The sequence below is a fragment of the Rhyacophila brunnea genome, unplaced genomic scaffold, assembly GCF_057557595.1.
Source record: "Rhyacophila brunnea isolate RB1 unplaced genomic scaffold, BYU_Rbru_1.0 scaffold_16, whole genome shotgun sequence".
In the NCBI taxonomy this organism is placed as follows: domain Eukaryota; kingdom Metazoa; phylum Arthropoda; class Insecta; order Trichoptera; family Rhyacophilidae; genus Rhyacophila; species Rhyacophila brunnea.
In genome coordinates, this window is record NW_028232816.1 from 28,227,642 (window position 1) to 28,250,560 (window position 22,919).

At 32.7% G+C, this 22,919-nt stretch overlaps 1 protein-coding gene across 3 annotated transcripts in view; it reads right to left on the minus strand.

The window, feature by feature from the left end:
• Positions 1 to 21,896, minus strand: part of LOC147074589 (beta-hexosaminidase subunit beta-like) — a 40,442-nt gene extending 18,546 nt beyond the window's left edge. For all 3 annotated transcript variants that reach the window (XR_015070320.1, XR_015070319.1, XM_085944079.1), the window contains exons 1-3: positions 21,587 to 21,896; positions 12,514 to 12,751; positions 9,510 to 9,634 (exon numbers count right to left, since the gene is read on the minus strand). Coding sequence is in view for 1 of the 3 variants with exons in the window: in XM_085944079.1 (XP_085800205.1) it covers positions 9,510 to 9,634; positions 12,514 to 12,751; positions 21,587 to 21,787 (564 nt within the window). In the remaining 2 variants the exon portion in view is untranslated. The remainder of the gene's footprint in view (positions 1 to 9,509; positions 9,635 to 12,513; positions 12,752 to 21,586) is intronic.
• Between the last annotated feature and the right edge of the window lie 1,023 nt (positions 21,897 to 22,919).

The window sequence follows — 22,919 nt, forward strand, 5'->3', positions numbered from 1 at the left end:
TATCGTCACTTTCGTTCAATATACTTTTAACATTGTTGTTATGCGACAAAATAACATTGAATTTTACGACATAATTCTACAATTTTCCAATAAAAAAAATCATAAATTGAACAATAACTACTTCAATGTTTTTGAACCACACACTTTTAGCACCGCAAATTTCGATAACCTTAGCTTTCCTACGTATGTAATAATCAGTGACGTCCCGTGGGGGTAGGCAGATTGAGCGTCGCTTGGGGGCGGCAGTTACTCGAAGGGCGGCAAATCGAGGAGAATCATTGGGTATATATAGAAATCGCTAAAATTATTTTGTTTATGCGTTGTACATAATAGCATAGTAAAAATGCTGTGATAATAATAAACCTGTGTATTGCTGAAAATAGTGCAAACCAAATGTGTCAGAAATATCAACCAAATAAGGCCTCAGCTCTGGTGATTTGGGTAAATGTCTAACTTATGTTTACTCGCTCTCTATATTTAAATTTAACTTTGTATGTTTTAGTGATATATATTTTTTAGTATTGTATCCACACAACACATTTCTTATGCCGGCGCTCCATTGGCACGCAAGTCATACGATTTAACAGTCTTCGGACTCTTTTTTCACGTGGAGCACCCCAGATCTGCGGACTTTTTAATCCGCAGACCAGGCTCATTGGATTTCAAACATGTTTGATATTTTACTCTCCGAGTTTCCAGACTTCGTTCGTCGATCACTATGCAAATTCAATTTGACATTAAAATACGCGATCATTCGGACCCAAAAAAATCTGTAATTGTTTTAAACATTTTCATTGATTAATTTGTTAAGTTGCCACATCAGAAAATGAGAGATTTATCAATTATTTTTCTATTTGTATTTATGAAATTCGTAAACGAAAACGTAAAACTTGTGTTGTTTTCACTGCTATATTGTTTTATGCAAATCTACATATTATAAATAACACAAAATCAAAGGATTATCGGAAGACATTAATCGCAACTTTTGACTTTTGACAGCTCGACTTTTTTATTCGTTCCTTGATCAGTAGCAGAGCATAGACAAATCGGACGATTTATTGTCCTCGGAATTTTGGCTCGCCAACGGAGCGCTGGCATTAAACATTGGAGCCATGAAAGAATGATAAAAAATACTGTATAAAAATGGGGTACGCTGCCTAAGGGCGGCATTTTGTCTTGGGATGTCACTGGTAATAATAATAATAAATAATAATATCTACTATATTTATAATAATGTATTGTATAATCTATTTATCTATGTTATAAATTCCTAATTGAAAATATTATTGGTTATTTAATTAATCACATAAATCTGATATCAAGATAGCAGTGATATCTATAATGGTAATATAAATAATTATATAACACACTAATCATAAGTAGTATAATAATGTTATCGAACTTTCATAGATTCACAGTTAAATTAATAACAATCGCATATAATCAGATATTTTATAAAATACATAATATCGTGATTGAAACGATTATTGATTTAGATAAAAATAAAAAAATTGATAATATTGTGTAATATTATTAAAAACACTGATTGAGGGTACCTATTTGATGCACATGTGCGTTTCAATAACGCAACATGACGCAACTGATTCGTGGGAAAAATTTAAAAGAAGGCCTCTGAAGATTTAAAACCTATCAGTCATTAAATTATATTGAAATTTGAAAAAAGATACACATTTCTCACAAACTGAGTGGAAAATTTGTATTGCCCAAAGCATAACCAAATCCTTCCATAAAAGTAGGTGTTTTAATAGCTCTTGGTTAGAAGTGAAAATATGTTAATTAAGTATGTAGATACATACAGTGACGTCCCATGGGGGTAGGCAGATTGAGCGTCGCTTGGGGGCGGCAGTCACTCAAAGGGCGGCAAATAGAGGAGAATATATTATATAGAAAGCTACCTTAACTTAGTAATAACGGAAATATATTTCCATTAAAAAAATCAGCTCACTTGTAGGACTGTACAGTCCTACAAACTTATCTAACGATCTAAGAACGGTCAAAAATCGAGCTACGAACTACCATATGGACGCCATTTTGAAACGTCATTCGAATGTCAAATTTTGTCCAGTCGTGAGTCTTGATTGGGTAGTTTTCGACAGTGGCTCCCCCATCCATTCTTAGATCTTTAGATAAGTTTGTAGGTCTGTACAGTCCTACAAACTTATCTAAAGATCTAAGAACGGTCAAAAATGGAACTACGAACTACCATATGGACGCAATTTTGAAAACGTCATTCGAATGTCAGATTCTGTCCAGTAGCGAGTCTTGATTGTGACGATAATTATCATAATTTATCAGTGGCGAAGGGTGGAGGTAGGCTGTTAAGATTCGCTATAAATAGTGCACACTAAACTTTTTTAGTCATATGTATTTTTTTTTAATGAACTAAGACTACAATTTACAGATGGTGTTAGTTAGTTTTTAAAAATCGATTAAGCCATGCCTAAACGAAACCATAATAGTTTTGGTCTAATTTGGGGAATACGACATAATTGTGCACACTTTTTCATTCATACTTATTTGTTTTCGTTGGATTAAAAATACATATTACACATATTGTTGGTTATTTTTTTTTAATTCATTAAGCCCTGACTAAACCAAACTATAATAAATAAAAAATATTATTTTATCTATAAAATATTCAAAGTTATGTATGATTTAATTGCATAACTTTAGATATTTCGTAGATAGACGAGTATTTTATGACTATTATCTATTATGGCTTGGTTTCTCAGGGTTTAATTGAATTTTGAAAACTAACCAACACTATCTGTAAATTGTAATCTTATTTCAATGAAAACAAATATGTATGTCTGAAAAAGTTTAATGTGCACTATTTATGGCGGATCTTAACAGCCTACCTCCACCCTTCGCCACTGTAATTTATATGACCATGCATTATTTTAATCGAAATTTAATGAGGTTGCCAGCAACGTGTTGCCAATGTGGACACCGCGTAATGAACCGTGCTGACTACAATAGAAAGTTCATTTGACTCGATGAGTATTTGAATCAGTTTCAAACTTGAACGTAGGTATAATATAGCATTTTAATGCGGGATTTTGTTGTTTAATCTTCATCATTCATGAGGTATCACTATTCGCGAAGAAACAATCATACCATCAAGTCATAAATCATGAAGACTTGCTAATGACATATTAAACTATATTTTGCATTCACATAAAAACAAACAGTCTGATTATGGAAACGTAACTTTTTGAAATGTGTAGAAATGTGAAAAGTGTAGAAAATGGCGCACGACCGATTAGCGAGTTGATTCTGACTCGTGTAGTTTTAATCTTAATCAGCCGTACACGATCAACATAACAACAAGTTCAAGTGAGTTGCCTATAGTAGTGCTTCTCAAACTTTTTCATACCGCGGCTCCCGAAATCAGAAAAAAAATCCAAGGCTCACCTCCTAAAAAAGTTTAGTCTTTAGTGACCAACAGTACTTTATTTACAAATAATCATTATTATTAAAAATAGAACATTTCATTTCAAAGCAAAAATATAAAAAAAAAAAAAAAATAACTTTACTTAACTACAGCCAAAAAACAATTTAAAGAGTGATTATATATTATGTTTACATAATAAATCAATATCCGGTAGGTACAATGTCTGAAATTCTAATTCACAGGGTTTGTTCCAAAGTCTCCGTTGAAAGACACGACCTGTGTTTATTTTTTTATTACCAATAATGATGAAAATGCTGTGCTGCATACAGTGGCGGTGGCTCTAATATTATGCAGGTGCACAGCACCTCCTTTTAATTTTTAAAACATCATTCGATGTGTTTAATCGTTATTAATAAGAATCAAAAGTTATCATTCAGTTTTTGAAATATATACCGTATACTGGCCATGTATATTTGAACAAACAGTACGTATGTTAACATCGTCACTTCTTAGTTATCAAAATATGCGGAACCCAGTGTAGCATTGAGTTTTTGTATCGTGGAAATCGAAACGTGTTTTCACAATTATTTTGAGAAAGTTTTAGAGGTTTTTGATAAGCAGAAACAACGCCAAACATATGTTATTTTCAAATAAAGTAAGCACTCCTACAAATAAAAAAATTTGGAGATCGCCGGCCGCCACTGGTTGCATAGGTATGTTGTCGCAAAAGTAACTATGACTAACAATGCTGCTTTTGTGATTGACATTGATATTTTTGCTGTCGCCTTATCCAAATTTCGAAAAATCGAGACGAAAAATAGTTGTGATTCGGCAATGTGACCTAGTATGTACCTATAACGTTTTTAATTGAAGTTGAGAGTGAAATTTCACTGGTGGTAAGAAACTCATTCAAGCATGAAAACATGTATGTGCATCAGGTTGATTGTTGATTAATACCTTTTAGATTATTTATCCATATCGCATAAATTATTGTGATCGTGTGAAAATTCGACCTCGAGATGTTTATTGTTTTGTATCAGGTATCGTCCAGTGATCACGTTTTTATGATTTTTGTTTTTTCAAATACTGAAATATTTCGCGGCTCTCTGGCAAGAGCTCCAGGGCCCCCTTGGGGGCCGCGCCCCCCAGTTTGAGAAGTAAGGTGAGTCGGGGTAAGTGTAACTTTGGGGTAAGTGTAGCTACTAAGATATCTCAGTATCTACTACAAATTGGATGATGCCATCTATGGGAAGGTGATAGCAAAGTCATCGATTTATAAAAATAATCAAAAATGGTGTCGATACCATGTTTTTTGATGTGACTACATGGATTATTCTCCAGACGACATTTTGAAGTCGACGAGTGAGATGGTAGCTGTTACTAAACTATTTTTTAAAACACGGAAATCTGCACATTATGGTTGTAAAATTTGGTGAGTATATGTGTTTTGATACCCTGCTTCACGTGTTGTTATCGTTTTACTTATTGATAATCATTTTAAAGCTTTAATCGAGTAGACACACTTTCCCACGAAAGTAAACGCGTGGGGTAAGTGTGCCTTTGTTTTGTGTCACACTGCCCCCATATATTTTCTATGAATTCGAATAGTCATTATTTTAACTAGTGATGGGACACGACGCATTATTTATATCGATCGAAAAAATGTTCGCAATTGAAATAAAATGTTTATAATTTTATTGTTATAGTTTTATGTTAGCTAAGTAAATAGGTACTCGGAAGAGTGCATATGTTTCAATTTAATACACAAGTTTTTAAAATAAGTGCTTATCTAACATACAATAATAATTAATGTGCATTTTTTCCACATGTAAATATAAACGAAAGACAGATAAAGGAGCTTACGACCAAGGAAAATTACAAAAAACAGTTTAATATGTAAATAACAGGATATGTCATATGGATATGTATAATCATGCTTACGAAAGAAGGGAAGACAGTTTTAGCAGAAGTACAATATTACCCAAAGAGATTGAAACATCTTTTGCAGAAAGTTTGCATACGTTGGAAAAGCATGTCTCACAAAAAAGTAGTCCTCGAATTAATTGGACAGTATATTAAAGAAAATAATATTAACACACCGTTTAAAAACGAAGTACCCGGACACAATTGGTTTACAGGTTTTATTAAAAGAAATAAGTTATTATTTAAAGATGATGGTTACTTAAACCCTAACCACTAAAACTATTAAACATGGAACATGCTTTGCCAACTGATTCTCTGAATGCTGGTTGTCCAAATTCGAAGGAAAATAAAATAAATTGCGGTGCACGGATCACACGTTATTCCCGAAGCGCCGTTCGCGGCCGACTGAAACCACTTCAGCCCGCGCCGCGCTACTTTCGTGACTTTATTTTTTGTTTTCGTTACCGCTGCCTGTGCGATGTTTTCGTAACGAATGCGGCCGGGTGGTCAAGACAAAAGCATATTCCATGCTAAAAACCGCAAGCCGCAGAGTATGTTTGAAAAAAAGTTTGCGATCCTTTTGTAATCAATTGGTACTATAACTTGTCTTATTAAACAGTACAATCATCAAACTGTGTTTAAAGGATTTTTCACAATGGATATATAATGTTGACTGTCAACTTGACATAACAAGTTTTTCCCATGATCCTTCAAAAAGTAAACTCGTTAGTGTCATCGGATTTCCTTCAACTACCTACGTTAATTAATAAAAAATACGGCGTTTTTCTTTAAAGTTTTCAACTGTTTAAAACACACCTATTCATCATGAACCAGGTTGAAATTCATCTCATTGAATTATATGTCACACTTACCCCGACTCACCTTACTTGCCTAGAGTCATAACTCACATATTCTAAAAATCGAGTTTTGAAGTAATCGCAACAGCACTGTTTTATGTAATTAGAACAAAAGTATTGAACTCTATTGAATATTAATGAGTTAGTGAGTCGATTTACCTACATTATTTTTTTTATTTATTATAATAGGAACCTACTCCAAAGGCTGCAGATACAGCACACTATGAGAAATAGAGCTCCCTGATTGGTCAGAAAGGCCTTGATGACATAACTCAAATCATTATTCAAAATAACAACAGTCAAGTTTATTAACTTTTTTCACATGGTTTAAAGTGACTTTTGATAGCCAACTATGTTTCATTATATAGATTAATGCTAGAATTACTTGGTATATTTAACTAAAAAATGACAAAATTGCAAAATGTGAGTTATGACTTTAGGCAACTCAAGTGGTTACTGACAAAAACGTTGGGCACCGTCAATATCGGTATACTGAATGAGCCCCATAATGGCAAAGAGCCCGCAAATTTCAAAAAAATCCAAAAAAGCTGTTATCCATAATATAAAAATCAATATTTGTTTGTTTGTTTGTTCGTATTTTATGCGCTGCCATACCGTTCATCCGATTGCGATAAAACTTTGTCAACTTATTGCTTGCACTTGCGCGAAGAGTATAGGCTATAATTATTTTATATATAAAAATGAATGTCTGTCTGTCTGTATGCCTGTCTGTCTGTCTGTCTTTCTGTCTGTCTTTCCGTCTGTACCCTATGCGTTTCTATACCATTCATCCGATTGAGATGAAATTTTGGTAAGTGGTTGTATGCACACCCGTGAAGGTTTCTGAATTAGAAAAATCATCATCTTCTCCTTCTTCTTCATTCTATTTTCTTTTATTCGTATGGTTCCTATACCATTCATCCGATTGCGATGAAACTTTTGTCAGTTGCTGTGCGCACACCTGCGTAGGTTTCTAAATTAGTATTATATAAAATACATAGTTTGTTGTTTGTTTGTTCCATCTAATTTTGATTTTTTTTTTACTACATACCTATTGATAACATTAATAACGTTTGCATATTTTGAATTCGATTTTAATTTAGTGGTCTTTTGTTTGACCTTTACTCCTATTAGAATTATTTTCATATTGCCATACTGTATTACACAGATATTTCAATAATAAAAAAATAATTACCTCTCATTATTTTTTAAATATCTAAGATAAATATAACCACGAAGCGACCCTGTCCGAAGCCGGGTATTTCAGCTAGTACTTAATAAAATTCGACGTGTACGTGTACTATGTATTCTTATTGTAATCCAGATTTTTTTACATTATATAGAAGAATGTCAAAATTACAAATGAATTCTAAATATAAGAAAATGATAATAATTATAAACATTATGCACAATTTATAATTCATTATGACATGCAGTTTTCAAAATGTTCTTATTCTACTTTAAAAAAATCTATGTGGACTGTAGAGGGCAAAATTAATTGCCGCTGTGATTTGGATTTATACAGAATTAGTTATTGTAATTGCTCATTTTATTTTACTATTTTTAACTACCAATAACCTGTATTTTACGTATTTACTGTGAAAATCTGTTTTATACTTATTTTATGATTAGTTTTTTTCTTGTTTATGGTAATAGTCCGTTGCAGAGTGGATTTGAGTACTTATACCTACATAATGTATGTATACATAATATGAGGGATGCAGTTTCATTTGTGATTCACCTACCTGAGGTGATGGTATACACGAAAAGCCATGATGCCAGTCACTGAAGTGGTCGTGGCTTCCACACCTCACCTCCGTGCCTTGATATTTTCAAAGGCACCTTGCGCAAGCCTCGTTTCGTATGGATAATATGAGTGACACATTTTTTTCTAATTCTTCTACCTGAGACGGTAGTTTATGTAGAGACCCGGAAGTTGTCGTGTGTAGAATTACTCACCGTACTAAATTGAAATTTGTAAAATTATATTATTATAATTTTCACACGATGTCTTCTATTCGTCTTAGAGCCTTCCCAGATGGCGCGATTTGACTCGCGCGCTATTGAGGTACAGGTTACCTCATTGAAACGTCCATATGCACTCGCGGCGTATCGCCTCTCATGCGTATAAACACGTGCCGTCTAGGAAAACTCGTTGGTAGACGAATCACAAAACAAACTGTGTCGCTCATATTATGTACCTATAGGCACTCAACTACCCGAAGCACCCGATCTATTAGCTAAATCCGTAAAACTAAAATATACATAAATTATATTCCAAGGTGCATGCACGCGTGTAGTGCTCGAAATGGAAAAGCTTACGAACCGGAGCATTCGACAATTTTCTGAAGATATTTACTGTACTATTTGTATTTTCTTGTACTGAACGTTTTTCTAGTAGACGGCGTTAATGACTATTTTTTACTATTATTTAGGTTGGTTCTTCAATGCCGTTAGATAACATTTCTCTTAAAAAACATTAGACCAACGAATAACAATCTTCGCTCCTAAGGGGACCATAATATTATGTGCATCCACATTATAGTCGAGGTAAGATGATCATCTTTTTTTTCTTAAACATGACGTGATTTCTGCTAGACGCGAAATTAAAACTCGTAAATTATGTATACGGGTTCAGAGACGGTCATTCAGTTTCCAATTCAAAAGTGTGTCGACATAAATATACACATATTAAAAAAAACTAATAAAAAGAAGACATTGAAATATGAAACTGGACTTTTGTTCAATTAAACTATTTTTATTTTGAATGAATAATAATATACAAGATTGAATATTGTAAATATCTTTATTCACATCACCCATTAGAAGAAAAAAACTATTTGCACCCATAACAATCTGGGCACTGTGTTACCACTGTTTAAAAACGTCAAAATTTCCTAACAATACGATAATTATGTGTTATTTCTAATTCCGTTAATATTTGCGACCATTTATTGTAATTTAAATGTGACTTAGATGCAGTTTTAACATCCTTACTTTTACTATATATTTTTCCGATGGTTATGGGTCCAAGTACCATTCAGCAGGATTTTTTCTATTAGACGTACCTACTTGTAGAGGTTATGACGAATTATCTTTAAAATATTGTGGTAGGTATATACGAAATTTGTATAATTCAACTCGATTTACTACACAATTTCCGGTATTCGATCTCAGTTTACAAATCCGGTCTTGTTTCTGCCGGATCCGAATGTAGAACTGAACATCAGAATAATACCTACAGTTGTATAGCATTCCATACCGATCATTGGCAGACTGGGTATTACTTTATTTCAATAGAAAACTTGACTTACATTTGATTCTATGTCGAAGTAAAGCAAGTGGACAAAGGATTCAAGACCCCTCATGATCCCCCATATCGATTTACTTTCCAACGCCTTGGAGTTTGCCTGTGATGGGCTGTCAATTTGTAGGGAATCTGTAAAATAAAAGATAATTGATAAAATTGTTCGATCGGTTGCAATAAGTACATAATTCTAAATGAACACAAGAGGCGTCGAATTCCAAAAAGCGATAAGTCCACATTTGGTCGAAATTGAGAAAAAAAATACGCACGTATTCTTTGTATAATTTTACACAATATGTATTGATCTATAAATTCCAAAACGCGACATAACCCACGAAAAAAAATATTTTAAGTCTCGATTTATTACAAAAAGCGCCAAGTCCGTTTTTCATATTATTTAAAGCTTGGTTGATTACGCGCATGTTTATGTCAACCAATAAGGGAACGTTCAATATTGAAAAGGGCGTCTCCCATGCTGTAGCACCTAGTAAACTTATGACAGTGCCACGGACATATGTGCCTTATGCGGGATAAATTAAAAAGTGAAGTACAAGTAGCGCTAAGTCCAATTTTATGTTGCCTATATTTATTACATTTAAGAGTTTATCGGCTGAAACAAATTGCCATTTGGTTCTAATTTCGACATAGAATACAACGGAAAAAAATCTCACGTTAAAACAAATAATTGAAGCTAAAAACATAAAAACGTTGTTTCCCGAAAATATTGAATTGTGGACTTGTCGCTTTTTGTAATTAGATGCCTCACAAGGTATCCATCGCAGACATTCAATTGTTTTAATTATTCATATTTGTATTTAACATAACTTTTTGAATATTGGTTAGGTATGTTTAAAATTGTTCATTTAATTTTTGGATTCCTCGAAATCTTGAATATGAACAATTTTTGTGTCACCTTGACATACGACGCATAATACACATTTCGCATTGATTTTTATACTTATTAAACATTTTGGAGTACCTACATATGAATTTTTATTAAGTAGGTTCTATATTGTTTTACACAATGAAGTCTTTAAATAACTATTTCAGTGATAAAAAAAACTGCCAAAATCGTTTTTCGCGGTTTTCTCAAAAAGAACAAAAATGCAATGAGGCGGATTTTGAAACTGGACGCCTCATTTCAATACATTCTTCAATACCTAGAAATCATTCTCTATCTAATGGTTTGGTTATTGACGTGTTCAATCCTTCTCATACATTCAACTCATTTTTTATATATTTTATTCGGATTTACTACATTTTTCTAATTGCTTATTTTTTATTGCTAACTTATAACTACTTGTATTTGGCATATTTACCCGCGTAATCTATTATAATAAGGGCTCAAAATGAACCGGAGCGCCATTCCAGTTCGTGAAATCGGTCAAATTACCTAATTTGACCGTCTGAGCTAGATAGGTACATAATATAACAAAAAATCTAGCACACTAATTTTTATAAAATAGGTACTCATAAAATTTGATAACTAGAGACCGAAATCTTTAACGTGAGGTCTGGCAGCGTTCGTGTCGTATCTTGTCTATGGTTTTCGATTTCGAAGTATTGTAAGTACTGAAACGCGAGAGGAGGGGATCTAGTTCTTCGAGCCGCCGCCCATCACCGTAAACTTTTCGCACTGTACGCGTATGATAATATCTTCAGAAAATTATCGAGCCCTCCGGTTTGTCAGCTTTTACATTTCGAGCGCGCTGATTATGATATCTAATTGTAATATTGTCTTTTATTATATTCAAAGATGTTGAACCTTCTTCCACGTGGAGTCTTCCGTGATTTCCTGAAATAGCAGAATGCACTTTCAGTTTGATGTAATTGTCGAAAAAATATAAATTCTCTCTTCTCTTTTCATGGCTTGTAAGAAAGTTAGTGATTCCAGTGGTCCCTTTTTACTATTCCTTTCATATTATGTTTAGATACCTACCATATCTATACAAGAATTTCAATGATTGTATATTTTTTACCGTTTCGATAATTATTCATAATTTTATTATTTTCTATGTCATACACGTCCACCTTCAAATAGGAGGTGATCTACCAACGACTATCAAAAGCGGTAAAGGGAAACTATGCTTTATTTTAAAGAACGGAAATTAACATATTATCTTTCTTTCACTCCTGTGGCAAGCAGTGGCGAAGGGTGGAGGTAGGCTGTTTAGATCCGACATAAATAATCCACAATAAACTTTGTGAGTCTAAGTCAAACTAAGTCTACAATTTACAGATAGTGATGGTTAGTTTTTTTTTTAATTTAATTAAACACTGCAATGCCAAGACATATATATGTGTAATAGTCAAAAAAAAAATCGTTTATCTATAAAATATCTTAAATTTTACCACTAAACCATACATATTTTTGGATATAATAATATTTTTATCTAGTATGGTTTGGTCTAGACATGGCTTAATGAATTAAAATAAAACTTACCATCACGCCATGTCTGATAATATGTATTAATTATTAATTCAGCGAAAACAAATAAGTGTAAATGAAAGTGTGCATTATTTTTTCGAATCATTCATATCATACCAAAACTACAATGGTTTGATTTAGGGACGGTTTAATTTATTTTTTTCTTCTGTAAATTATTGTACCTAGTCTTAGTTCAATAAAAACAAATATGAATGACTGACAAAGTTTAATGTGCAATATTTATGACAAATTTTAACAGCCTACCTCCACTCTTCGCCACTGGTGGCTAGTCATGAGTCATGCGATATGAATCGAGTGATACTACGAGGTCCCGGTGACTTACTCGTGGTGAGTTTTGAAAAATTAAATCAAAATAGAAATTTTAAATGCTTCCCCTTCCAAATGTTTTCAAAACAACTGAATGAATTTTCTTTTTACATTTGCATGACTCATTGCGATCGATGTTTTGAGCCAGGTGTATTCCAATCTCATTACCGATATATTTTAATTCTAAAAAAATCCAAGTTGTAAATAAGTAAATAAATTATTAAGATAAATTACACATAAGTAGTAATATTATTACATTGTTCATCCATTCCGTAGAATGGCCAAACCTCACACGGCTGCGTGAGGTTAACAGTGAGGATGTCCATGACAACCCGTGAAGATACGGTCTTCGCTTTTGGCTTGCTCAATTCCTGTTTCTGTTTGGATTCTGACTTTTTATAGGCCTCGCTCTTATATACCCCATTGATTTGTGATAGGATTTCTTTGTACCGGTTGAAAGTGTCGCTTAGAAGTGCACAGCTGACTCCAACATTCTGAAAAAAGAAGCATAATAATATTATGTAACAACATTTTGAAATTTTAAATGAGAATATGTGGGTTGGATAGTTTGGACACGAGGCCTGACCTCCGTATTTCCTCGCTTTAAATCCTCATGTCCAGCACCGCGATTTCCTAACTATCGACTCGTTTGTCAGCCGACGACATGACGTAATTGTGACGTCAGCCAATATACGCTCGAGGCATGCCGCCCAGCACACAGTGCTCACCATAGATATTATTATGATGAAACACCTATATGTGTATGGTGACAATGAATAACGCCACTGTCTGACCAGCGTTATTTTCTCGAGTGCTATTATCACTCCGGTAGTACGTCACAATGATGTCATATGACGTTATGTCGACCGGGCGGCTTGCACTCGCAAGTTCTAACATAGGGCCCCAGACCGTCTGTGTAGTAAACACGGCGAGCATCCTGTTACATTACAACGATACGCAGTTGAGCGTGTACGCGCGGGCTTATATTCTGCGTTAGTAAGTACATTCATGGTTCTGCTACCTAATTTATTAGTTGTATGGTGTTGTTGAATTATGTACGTTGGAAATATTCAAATATTTTATTCAATTTTGATGAAGGGCGCTTTCAAATAACTTTCTGGGCTACTAAGCGCCCGAAAGCTGCAGGTTGGACATCAATGATATAAATCATAGTATTCTTATTATTATTTGACCATGTACACCCCTTCGTTGACGCATATATTATGAGGCGTCTATTTCCAATACCCGCCAAATCCACACGCAAGAAATTTTGGCAAATGGACATTTTCTGTATAAGGAAATTACATGCTTAAATTTAACAAATAAAAATGTACGTATGTTAAAAAGTATGAATCTTTAGGATTAAACAATAAATTGCCGAAATATTTTTGTTTTATAGTATAAAAAATGCAAAACCCGTTTGGAGGTAGCGGAGTTTGATTGTTATCACAGGATTTGGCGGAGTTAGTAAATAATCACTATTGGATTTGGCGTCGTAAGATGGTAATAAGTTAACATTTTTTTCAGCATGCTACAGGGTTACCAGCAATAATTATGCAAATGCAAGTTTTAGTTTTAAATATTTTTATTGAATAAAATTGATTCCATAATAAAAATAATGACATAAAATAATAAAAACTATAGAGTAGAGCTATAGCTACAGGGGTTCTCAACTGGAAAACAGGGAAATTGTTACCGCCTTTTTGAAAATGTATACAAAATAGCAGTTAATTCGAAAAAAACAGGTTTTCACAAAAATAAAAAAAGAATATTATACTAATTTTATTAGATTCCTTATCATTTTTCATTGCGCACACGAATGTGTCCGCTGCCGCACTTGCGCGCGCGATCAATCGCGAGAAATCTCTGCTATAGACAATACTAGCATGCAGGTAGAATATTTAGTAGGTATATAATATTAATTTATAGGTGCATATTATTTAAAAACCGTTCATTATTTTAAAAAACAATGCAATATTAAGTAGGTACTTAGTAGGTAATTTTCAAACAGATAGTTAGGTAAATTAATTATACGCCAGTCTACTTTAAACTTTAAGCTACTTGATGTTCACATATTTACAGGTTTATTGTTTAAAACTTTTTATCTGCATAGGTTCCACAAATAGGTAGTTGTCTAAAGTAAAAATTTGCGTAGGTATATTCTTTCATTACGTAATTAATTCGATATGCGGTCACCAATAATAAAAAAATACCTAGGTAACTGCATATTACGTTTTGTAGGCATTCGTTAAAATTTTAAATAAAAAAAAAATTTAAATAAAGATACCTACCATTAAAAATACTGTTTGACTGTGTTACACATTAAAATGATCAACAAAACATAATAAAAATGTCAAGGAAGCACGCCGTCGCAATAAACAATGGGTTTCTTTATCACCAACCAATTATTAACAATCAATATTGCTGTCAACTTGACTCTACAGAAGCAGCAGAATATTCGCGCCGTAAACGTGTATTATTTCTTACTTTTAAAGCTTACAAAAAATCGTAATACAATCACATAATATATAATAAAAAAAAACTACAGCATTTTAACAATATAACATAACGTCGCTATAGGATTTGTTTCCCGAATAGACCAAATGCCAATTTTACAGGAGACGAAAACAAATTTCATTATCGTATATTTTAATATCAGTAGATGTATCAATCATTCTTTCAAAACTGTATGATTGCAAAATTATCTAAGAATAGATTCCAAGAGTAATATACTGGTATAAATCATTAAATGCACAGAAAATGCGTTTTATTTACAAGTATTCACTGTGGATATTCGGGAAATTTTTAGCGCTCTCTCAGAATAATGGATATTCGGGACAAAACATGGACGTTCGGGATTTAAGACCGTAGCGTATTGCTGCACGGCCCACAGATTACTGAGTGGTCAAAAAGTACGCGCCTCAAATGTTATATTTATTTACACGATAATTGTTAATAATTACCTCTACTATTTAAATACTTAATGATCGTAATTACCCAAGTTTGTATGTAATAATAACATGCGGTAATCGCTTTTTCGGTTTTTTTTCGAATTAAGTAATAAAATAGTTTTTAAGTAATTAGCTATTTTTTTATTGAACGAATAATTCACAAGATTTAAGAATGTACCATTCTAATAATTGAACATACTTACATAATTTTTTAAAATAACTTCTGAGAAAATATATTATAAGGTATCTACTACTTCAATTATTAACCGCCGTCACGGTCATTTCTCCAATATTTTATGATGGTACTTACTCGTACTTGCTAACAATTTTATATTAATACTTTTTCTAAAAAAAAAAAATCTATTTATATATATATGTATATTATTATATCTATATATTTCTATAATTGACAATTAAACTTATTATAAACCACCAAATAAATATTATATATTTACTATTGTAAGGAATAACAACACAAAATAATAGCATGTATAAATTAATTACCATTAGCTGCTAATATTAGGTAGGTACCAATATCCTTAGTATATAATATCCACCAAATAAATAGTTACTAACATACATTTTAAATTAAATTAACTATCAGCGCATTCAAAAATAAATAATAGCATCGCCTTTATTTTCATAGAAATACCTAGATTAAAAGTAAAATAAAGACAAACAATGTTTGATTAATAATAATTTGAAATAATAATTATTTTTTACGTCATAGTAGTTGCCGGGTCATACTGTAGAATTCATATAACCGTTGGGATTTTGTGTCATTTATCAAAACAAAATGCAGTTATTTAGGTCAAAATAGTCACTTCCACAACTCTACTGTAAGTTCAAGGCGAACTGGTGATGTATCAGCTATAAATGATCTCTTCAAATTTGATGAATTCACTATTAAAACAATAGTAACGTTAAAAACAATATCAATAAGACGAAATTTGAAAGAAGTCTCCGGACGGCCGAAACATATGAAAGTGGGCGTGATTGTTTTAGAGCTAGACAGCGTGAATGTGGGAGCGAGATGCACGGCGTGAGCGCGGTTTGATTGGCTAAAGTCATATTCGGGAAATAAACACTCAGCCAGAGATATATTTCGACCAAAATTAACTTGGATATTCAGGTACGAATAGTTGGATATTCGGGAGAACACCACGGAGTAATTGTAACTTAACATGGCGTATTCGGGTTTTTTAAAAAAATATCTCTGTTCCTAGATAAAAATATATCATTTTTATAAATGATTTCGGTAGAGTTCGATAAAAGAAATTGAACTGCATTAAAATGTCGATTTTGACAAAAATGGATATTCGGGAAACAAATCCTATAGCGACGATAAGTAAAAAAAATCAACACAAAATAATTGTCGCGTGTGCTAAAATTAGGACCTCTTAAATGTTTATGTTCACCAACATCGTTTCTTAAATATTTTATAAGTAAATTAAACAAACTTTATGTAAGAAACAAAACCATTTAACATAGTTACGGGAGAGTACCTATAATTATTTTCATACAAGCATTTCGTTTCAATCATACATTTTATTACTCTATTGGAAAAAAAACCTTTGTTTTGATTCACATTTACATGGTGTTATTTTAATACTTTCGTTTTAGTCGACGGGACCAACATTTATTTTGAATCGGCGATAAATTCTTATAGGAATTTGTTATACCAAATATACCTATTCAAATTTGAAATACTTTTTATGACAAACGTGCGTCACGAGCATTAGCACCTGAATACTTCTACATATAATATAAGACAGTGTTTGCATGTTATTTTATTAGGTATGTCCTTTGTAATTTAAAATTTATTTTTGTAAAATTAAAACCTACTTAAATATAATTTACATGATAACACCAAAAGCACCAGGTACCTACATAATAATTGACCGAAAAATAGGCACTGTCTACACTTAAATTATTATGTAGTTTATTATTTGAAGATGAATAGTGTGTTAAGGGGGGACATGCTCGTTGAAGGTCAAAATTGAGTTTTTATTGTATTTTCAAACCATGATACTGGACACTCCTTAAATGTTGTAGATAATCTATTTATATAATTTTGAAGCCTTATTATCCTTTATAATTATTTTAAACATTTGATGACTGCATAAAGTATTTTTGTTACATAAAATAGTATTCTTTTAAACCTCTCGCTCTAATGTTTTAGAATATAGTCATATTTCGGTACATAACTGTGCAGTGGTGTTAAGATTTTTTACATTTATTAATTTTTAAACGCATTTATAAAACCATTAGCATAATTTATTGTGAGATAATTTTTGTAAAATATTCACGATAAAAAATTATATTGATAATCTCTGTGATCGCAAATTTGACAAGAATTAGGCATTTTATTATTCAAAAAATCGGCAAGATTAACACATTTGAAGATGATTCTAAAGATATTAATTATAAGCTATGTTTTTGATTATTCAAGTGTGATAAACATCTTATGAATAATGATTGCTTTATAATAATTATTGACTTAAGAATAAGGTAGTGTTTTTTTGAAATACGCCATTTCTTTTGTCATTCCCCAGTGGTTAAGCTACAACATACGGCCGTAGCCATAAATTGACAAACTATAATTAAAGTAGGGAGTAAAATGATATTGACGCGCGTGTTTGAACATGTACCGTTTAAAAAAAAATAAAAAAAAATTCGGTTAGGTACATGTTCAAACACGCGCGTTAACATAATTTTACTCCCTACTTTAATTATAGTTTGTCAATTTATGGCTACGGCCGTATGTTGTAGCTTAACCACTGGGGAATGACAAAAAAAATGGCGTATTTCAAAAAAACACTACCTTATTCTTAGGTCAATAATTATTATAAAGCAATCATTATTCATAAGATGTTTATCACACTTGAATGGTCAAAGACATATCTTATAATAAATATCTTTAGAATCATCTTCAAATTTGTTAATCTTGCCGATTTTTTGAATAATAAAATGCCTAATTCTTGTCAAATTTGGGATCACAGAGATTATCAATATAATTTTTTATCGTGAATATTTTACAAAAATTATCTCGTAATAAATTATGCTTATGGTTTTATAAATGCGTTTAAAAATTAATAAATGTAAAAAATCTTAACACCACTGCACAGTTATGTACCGAAATATGACTATATTCTAAAACATTAGAGCGAGAGGTTTAAAAGAATACTATTTTATGTAACAAAAATACTTTATGCAGTCATCAAATGTTTAAAATAATTATAAAAGATAATAAGGCTTCAAAATTATATAAATAGATTATCTACAACATTTAAGGAGTGTCCAGGATCATGGTTTAAAAATACAATAAAAACTCAATTTTGACCTTCGACGAGCATGTCCCCCCTTAATAACATTTTTCACTGGCTTGTGGATTTGCTACAAGTAATATTTATATTTTGCCCACGGTGGCCGCGCGGCATAAGCGTTGGACTACAAAGCCGTGGGTCCCAGGTTCGAATCCTGGGTCTGGCAAGTACAAAAATTGTTTTTCAATTTGTGTGTGTCAGGGTATGGACCTAATAGGTTGAGCAAGTGGCTGACATCCATTTCTCGTAAAAAACAAAATCTGTCAATACAAACCTCCACTCTGTGGAGGCCCATATGATCCTATCAGGATCGGACATGGTCGAAAAAAAAAAAAAAAATATTTATATTTAAAAAAAAAAAAAAAAATTACCTAATTATTAGTAGGTACCTAGTTACACACTCAAGAAACTCAAGATAGTTATGTGTAAAAATCTTTTGGGGAAACGCTTTTATATTAATATTGTTTTCCGCCAGTGAGATGAATGATGATTGGTGGAACTTAAAATTATTAATTTGTTTGTTTATGTCACTTCATTCGACAAAAATTTAAAATGACTTTACTTTTTAAATAATGTCATTAAATGGACGTGATTATGTTTCTATTTAGTATAGCGCAGTTTGAACAATACCATTATTCTATCGATGTTGTTATCTAAAAAAAATCTAAATCGATGATTGATTGCACCGTTGGTTAAAATCTGAATATTTTGTCTATAAATAGTTGAAATATTAAACAATGTACCTATTTAATATTAAAATCGTCCACGGAGGTGACCGTGGCCCCCTTTCCCCTCATCAGATCCGCCTATGATTCTTAAGTCTATGCAAACATCGAAATAAAAAGTAAGCAGGTATAATATTATATTTTACTAAACCAGTTGGTGCAGGAGATTTGCGTAAACCCATCTAAAAATTAGGTAAAGCACTTTTAACCTTGTTATACTTTCAAAGGTCATCTCTGTAATTTATCTGAAACGTGCTAAAAATATGAGAATTAGTTAACAAGACTTTAGGTTAGTAGGTAAGTAGGTGATTGGAAATATTTGCATTTTATTTTCTAAATACGCCGTGTGCATATCGTGTGATAATATCGATAGGTTAAATTCGATACTCTGAAAAACAAACTGTTGTTTTTAGACATCCTATTAACAAAATCAATGGTGTATTGTTTGATACAAAGTTCACTTTCAATCACCAAATTCTTGATATCAGTAGGTCATGACCCCACATCCTGAAACAGCCCCCCAGGCCAGGATCTATGACGGCCCCGCTACACATCGTAAAGATGAGCATTGTGATACTTTAAAACAGCGATTCTCAACTGATATTCTACAGCACCCCAGGGTTCGCGGAAGTTAAAATGAAGGGTATGCTGTCTATGTTTACAGATTTTTTGTGTTTTTAGATAAACCCACTTGAATAGTTTTATTGGGTCGTTAGCACTGCGCATTATCCTTAGCACTGGTCGCAACCCCTTTTTATAGTAGCCAAGTAACCTGCCTCATATTTTCAGTAAGTATACATAATTAATTAGTTTTATGATCCAGTAATATGATAACGTGAAAAGACTACAAAAAACTATGAACAAGGGAACATATAAGAAGATTTCGCAATGTAATAGTTGTCAAACCAGTTTTTTTCAAATAAGTATAATAATATTATAATGTTGAATTTTTCACTAATTAGAGACCTAAAATTTTCTGTTTAAATCAAAAATTACGGAAGCTCACAATTACCATATTTTTTTGACCGACGCATGATATTTAAAAATACATATTATTATGTATATCGTGCCGGATGCAACTTTTTTACTCTTCATGGAACAAATTTGTGGTGTACAAAAACAACAGTTATTAAATTTTAAAAAAAACCGTTCGTCTTCTTTTAATCTTACTTATCTCCCCTACTCGACCCGCCATGCCGGGCCTCTCCTAAGACCGGGCACTCAGGCTACACCCAGCGCTCGAAATGGAAAAATTTACGAACCGGAGCGCTTAATAATTTTACGAAAATATTATTACTGTGACTTATCTAATTCTATACATATATGTATTTAAAAAAACCATTGTGTTAAATATTTTATAATATGGCATATCTCGCTCAGACGGTCAAATTAATATTTACACGAGACGGAGCGATAATTTTGGGGATTGTATGAACCCGAACGGCGCTCCGGTGCGTTCCGGTCCATTTCGAGCCCTGGCTACACCCCTGTCAGCCCCACCCTTGTGGGGGCCATGCAGTAGGTATCAGAACTAGCAACATTCTTTGGTTTGTTTGGGGTTTCAAGATTTTTTTTAAATGTCCATTATACGTAGGCATCATTGGTGTTGAGTATTCTCGAGTATGCCAATACTATTTTGGAGTCTTCACGTCGAGTCAACGATGGTTTTTTTTGGTTTTTCTACTTAAAGAAGTACGAACGGATGCGATATTAATTTCATGATGCTATATTGCACGATAAGCCTATTTGATAAACATCACAAAGGGTTTTTTTTACTATATAATGTAAATTGTATGCTCCAGAAACAACACGTCATTTTTTTTATCTCAATGCTATCCTACGGCTTACAACAACTTACGGGGAACTGTGCTAGTATGGCGAACTACATAGATGTACAATTTACATGTAACCCGGGGATGGGGTTTTCCCGGGATCCGGGGCATTTGGGACGATCCCGACAAAACTGGGACGGATGGCGGCTCTAAGTAAATACCTATTCTTGGCTGTATAACAAAACTGCCGAATATAAGCAAAATATGTAAAAATGGAAAAGTCTAAAAAATAAAAAGCGTTATACCTAAATGAAAATATGTAGGTAGGTATATAGATATTGTCATATCTTATAAAATAGATTGTTTTTACTTTCATATTAGGTATCTATAGGATTATTAATGATTTAATTACCTACCTTGACAATGTGTGAAATAATAATATTTTCATAAATAATTACGTTATGTTGTATATACATATGTTGTATTTACATGTGGTGTATAGGTATACATATGGTGTATGTGTAACAATATGCAATTAATAATGAAATCAGTCACCTCAAATTCGAAATTATTGGGGTCGATGGTCAGTTGTTCGTTGGATTTAATTTCAATCCGCGGCTTTGGCCAAACTTCTCCTTTGGTCGGTGGATACCTCGGTCCAGGATATTCGATATGCCTGTAGCACACGCTGGACTTGATCAATACGGTGATCAAAATAGAAGACAAGAGTGTCATTTTAATTTTTAATAAAGTCATTTTTTATAAACACTATATTTTTAATTCTAATATGTTATTGTTATACTGCAAAAATAATTATATTATTAATAATTTAATGTCATCACTACAGCACACACATTTCAATATTAAACTTTATCGCCTGTGCCGCCTCTTATTTATATTACCTGTGATCCGAAACGCGACACATCTTCACCAAAATGATTTCACAGATATACCTTGCTCGGTGTTATGCAGGTGATCCACCGACGAGCGAAAAGTTCGCGGATCAAAATATTATTGGTATTGCCAAATCAAAGTTACCGAATTAGACTACGCTCTGCGACAATCAACTAACAAAAGTAGAATAATCCTGTTTTGAAAGTAAAATTGTGGTAAACATGCCGTATTAATTAATGACCGTAGATATCTTCTAATGTGTTCCGACAATCTTACAATATTGGTTAGGTGTAGATTCATATCAACTATTCTAAACAGTTAACACGGTTACAGTCCTACAAACGTATCATTCTAAAGAACGGTCAAAAATGGAAATACGTACTACCATATGGACGCCATATTGGAAACGTCATTCGAATGTCAGATTCTGTCAAGTTACGAGTCTTGATTGGGTAGTTTTCGACTGTGGCTTCCCCATCCATTTTTTAGATAGTTTGTAGGTCTGTAAAGGTAATTTTTTAAACTGCGGGACCTACTTAATTTGTATACTACGTCATTATTGGTTTTCCTCCTTGTTCCTCAATGCATCTATTCGACTCCTACATTGCGAACATGTACCTAGTAATGAAGGAAGACAATGCTTCATATTTCATTATTTTTTTTATAGTATTTAAAAATAATTATGTACCTACTCATTTTAATTCTTTGCAACTTATGCAGAACTTTCGACAGCCTTGGTTTTCCGTCCAACCCAAAGAGGAGGAGTCCAATCTCTTTGATCCAACCTCTATTTTACTACAGGTCCAATCTCTTTGGATTTTACTGTGTTTATTTTCACTTTTTCCAGTTTTAAAATTGGGTTAATAATTGAACCGTATCTGGCAATTTGTTAGCAAAAGTAAATTTAGCAAACTGACAGTTCGAAAATCCAAACATGGCGGCGCGCGTTGCGAGAAGAGCATCCAAAGTTTGTAATGTATATTTGGGACAATGC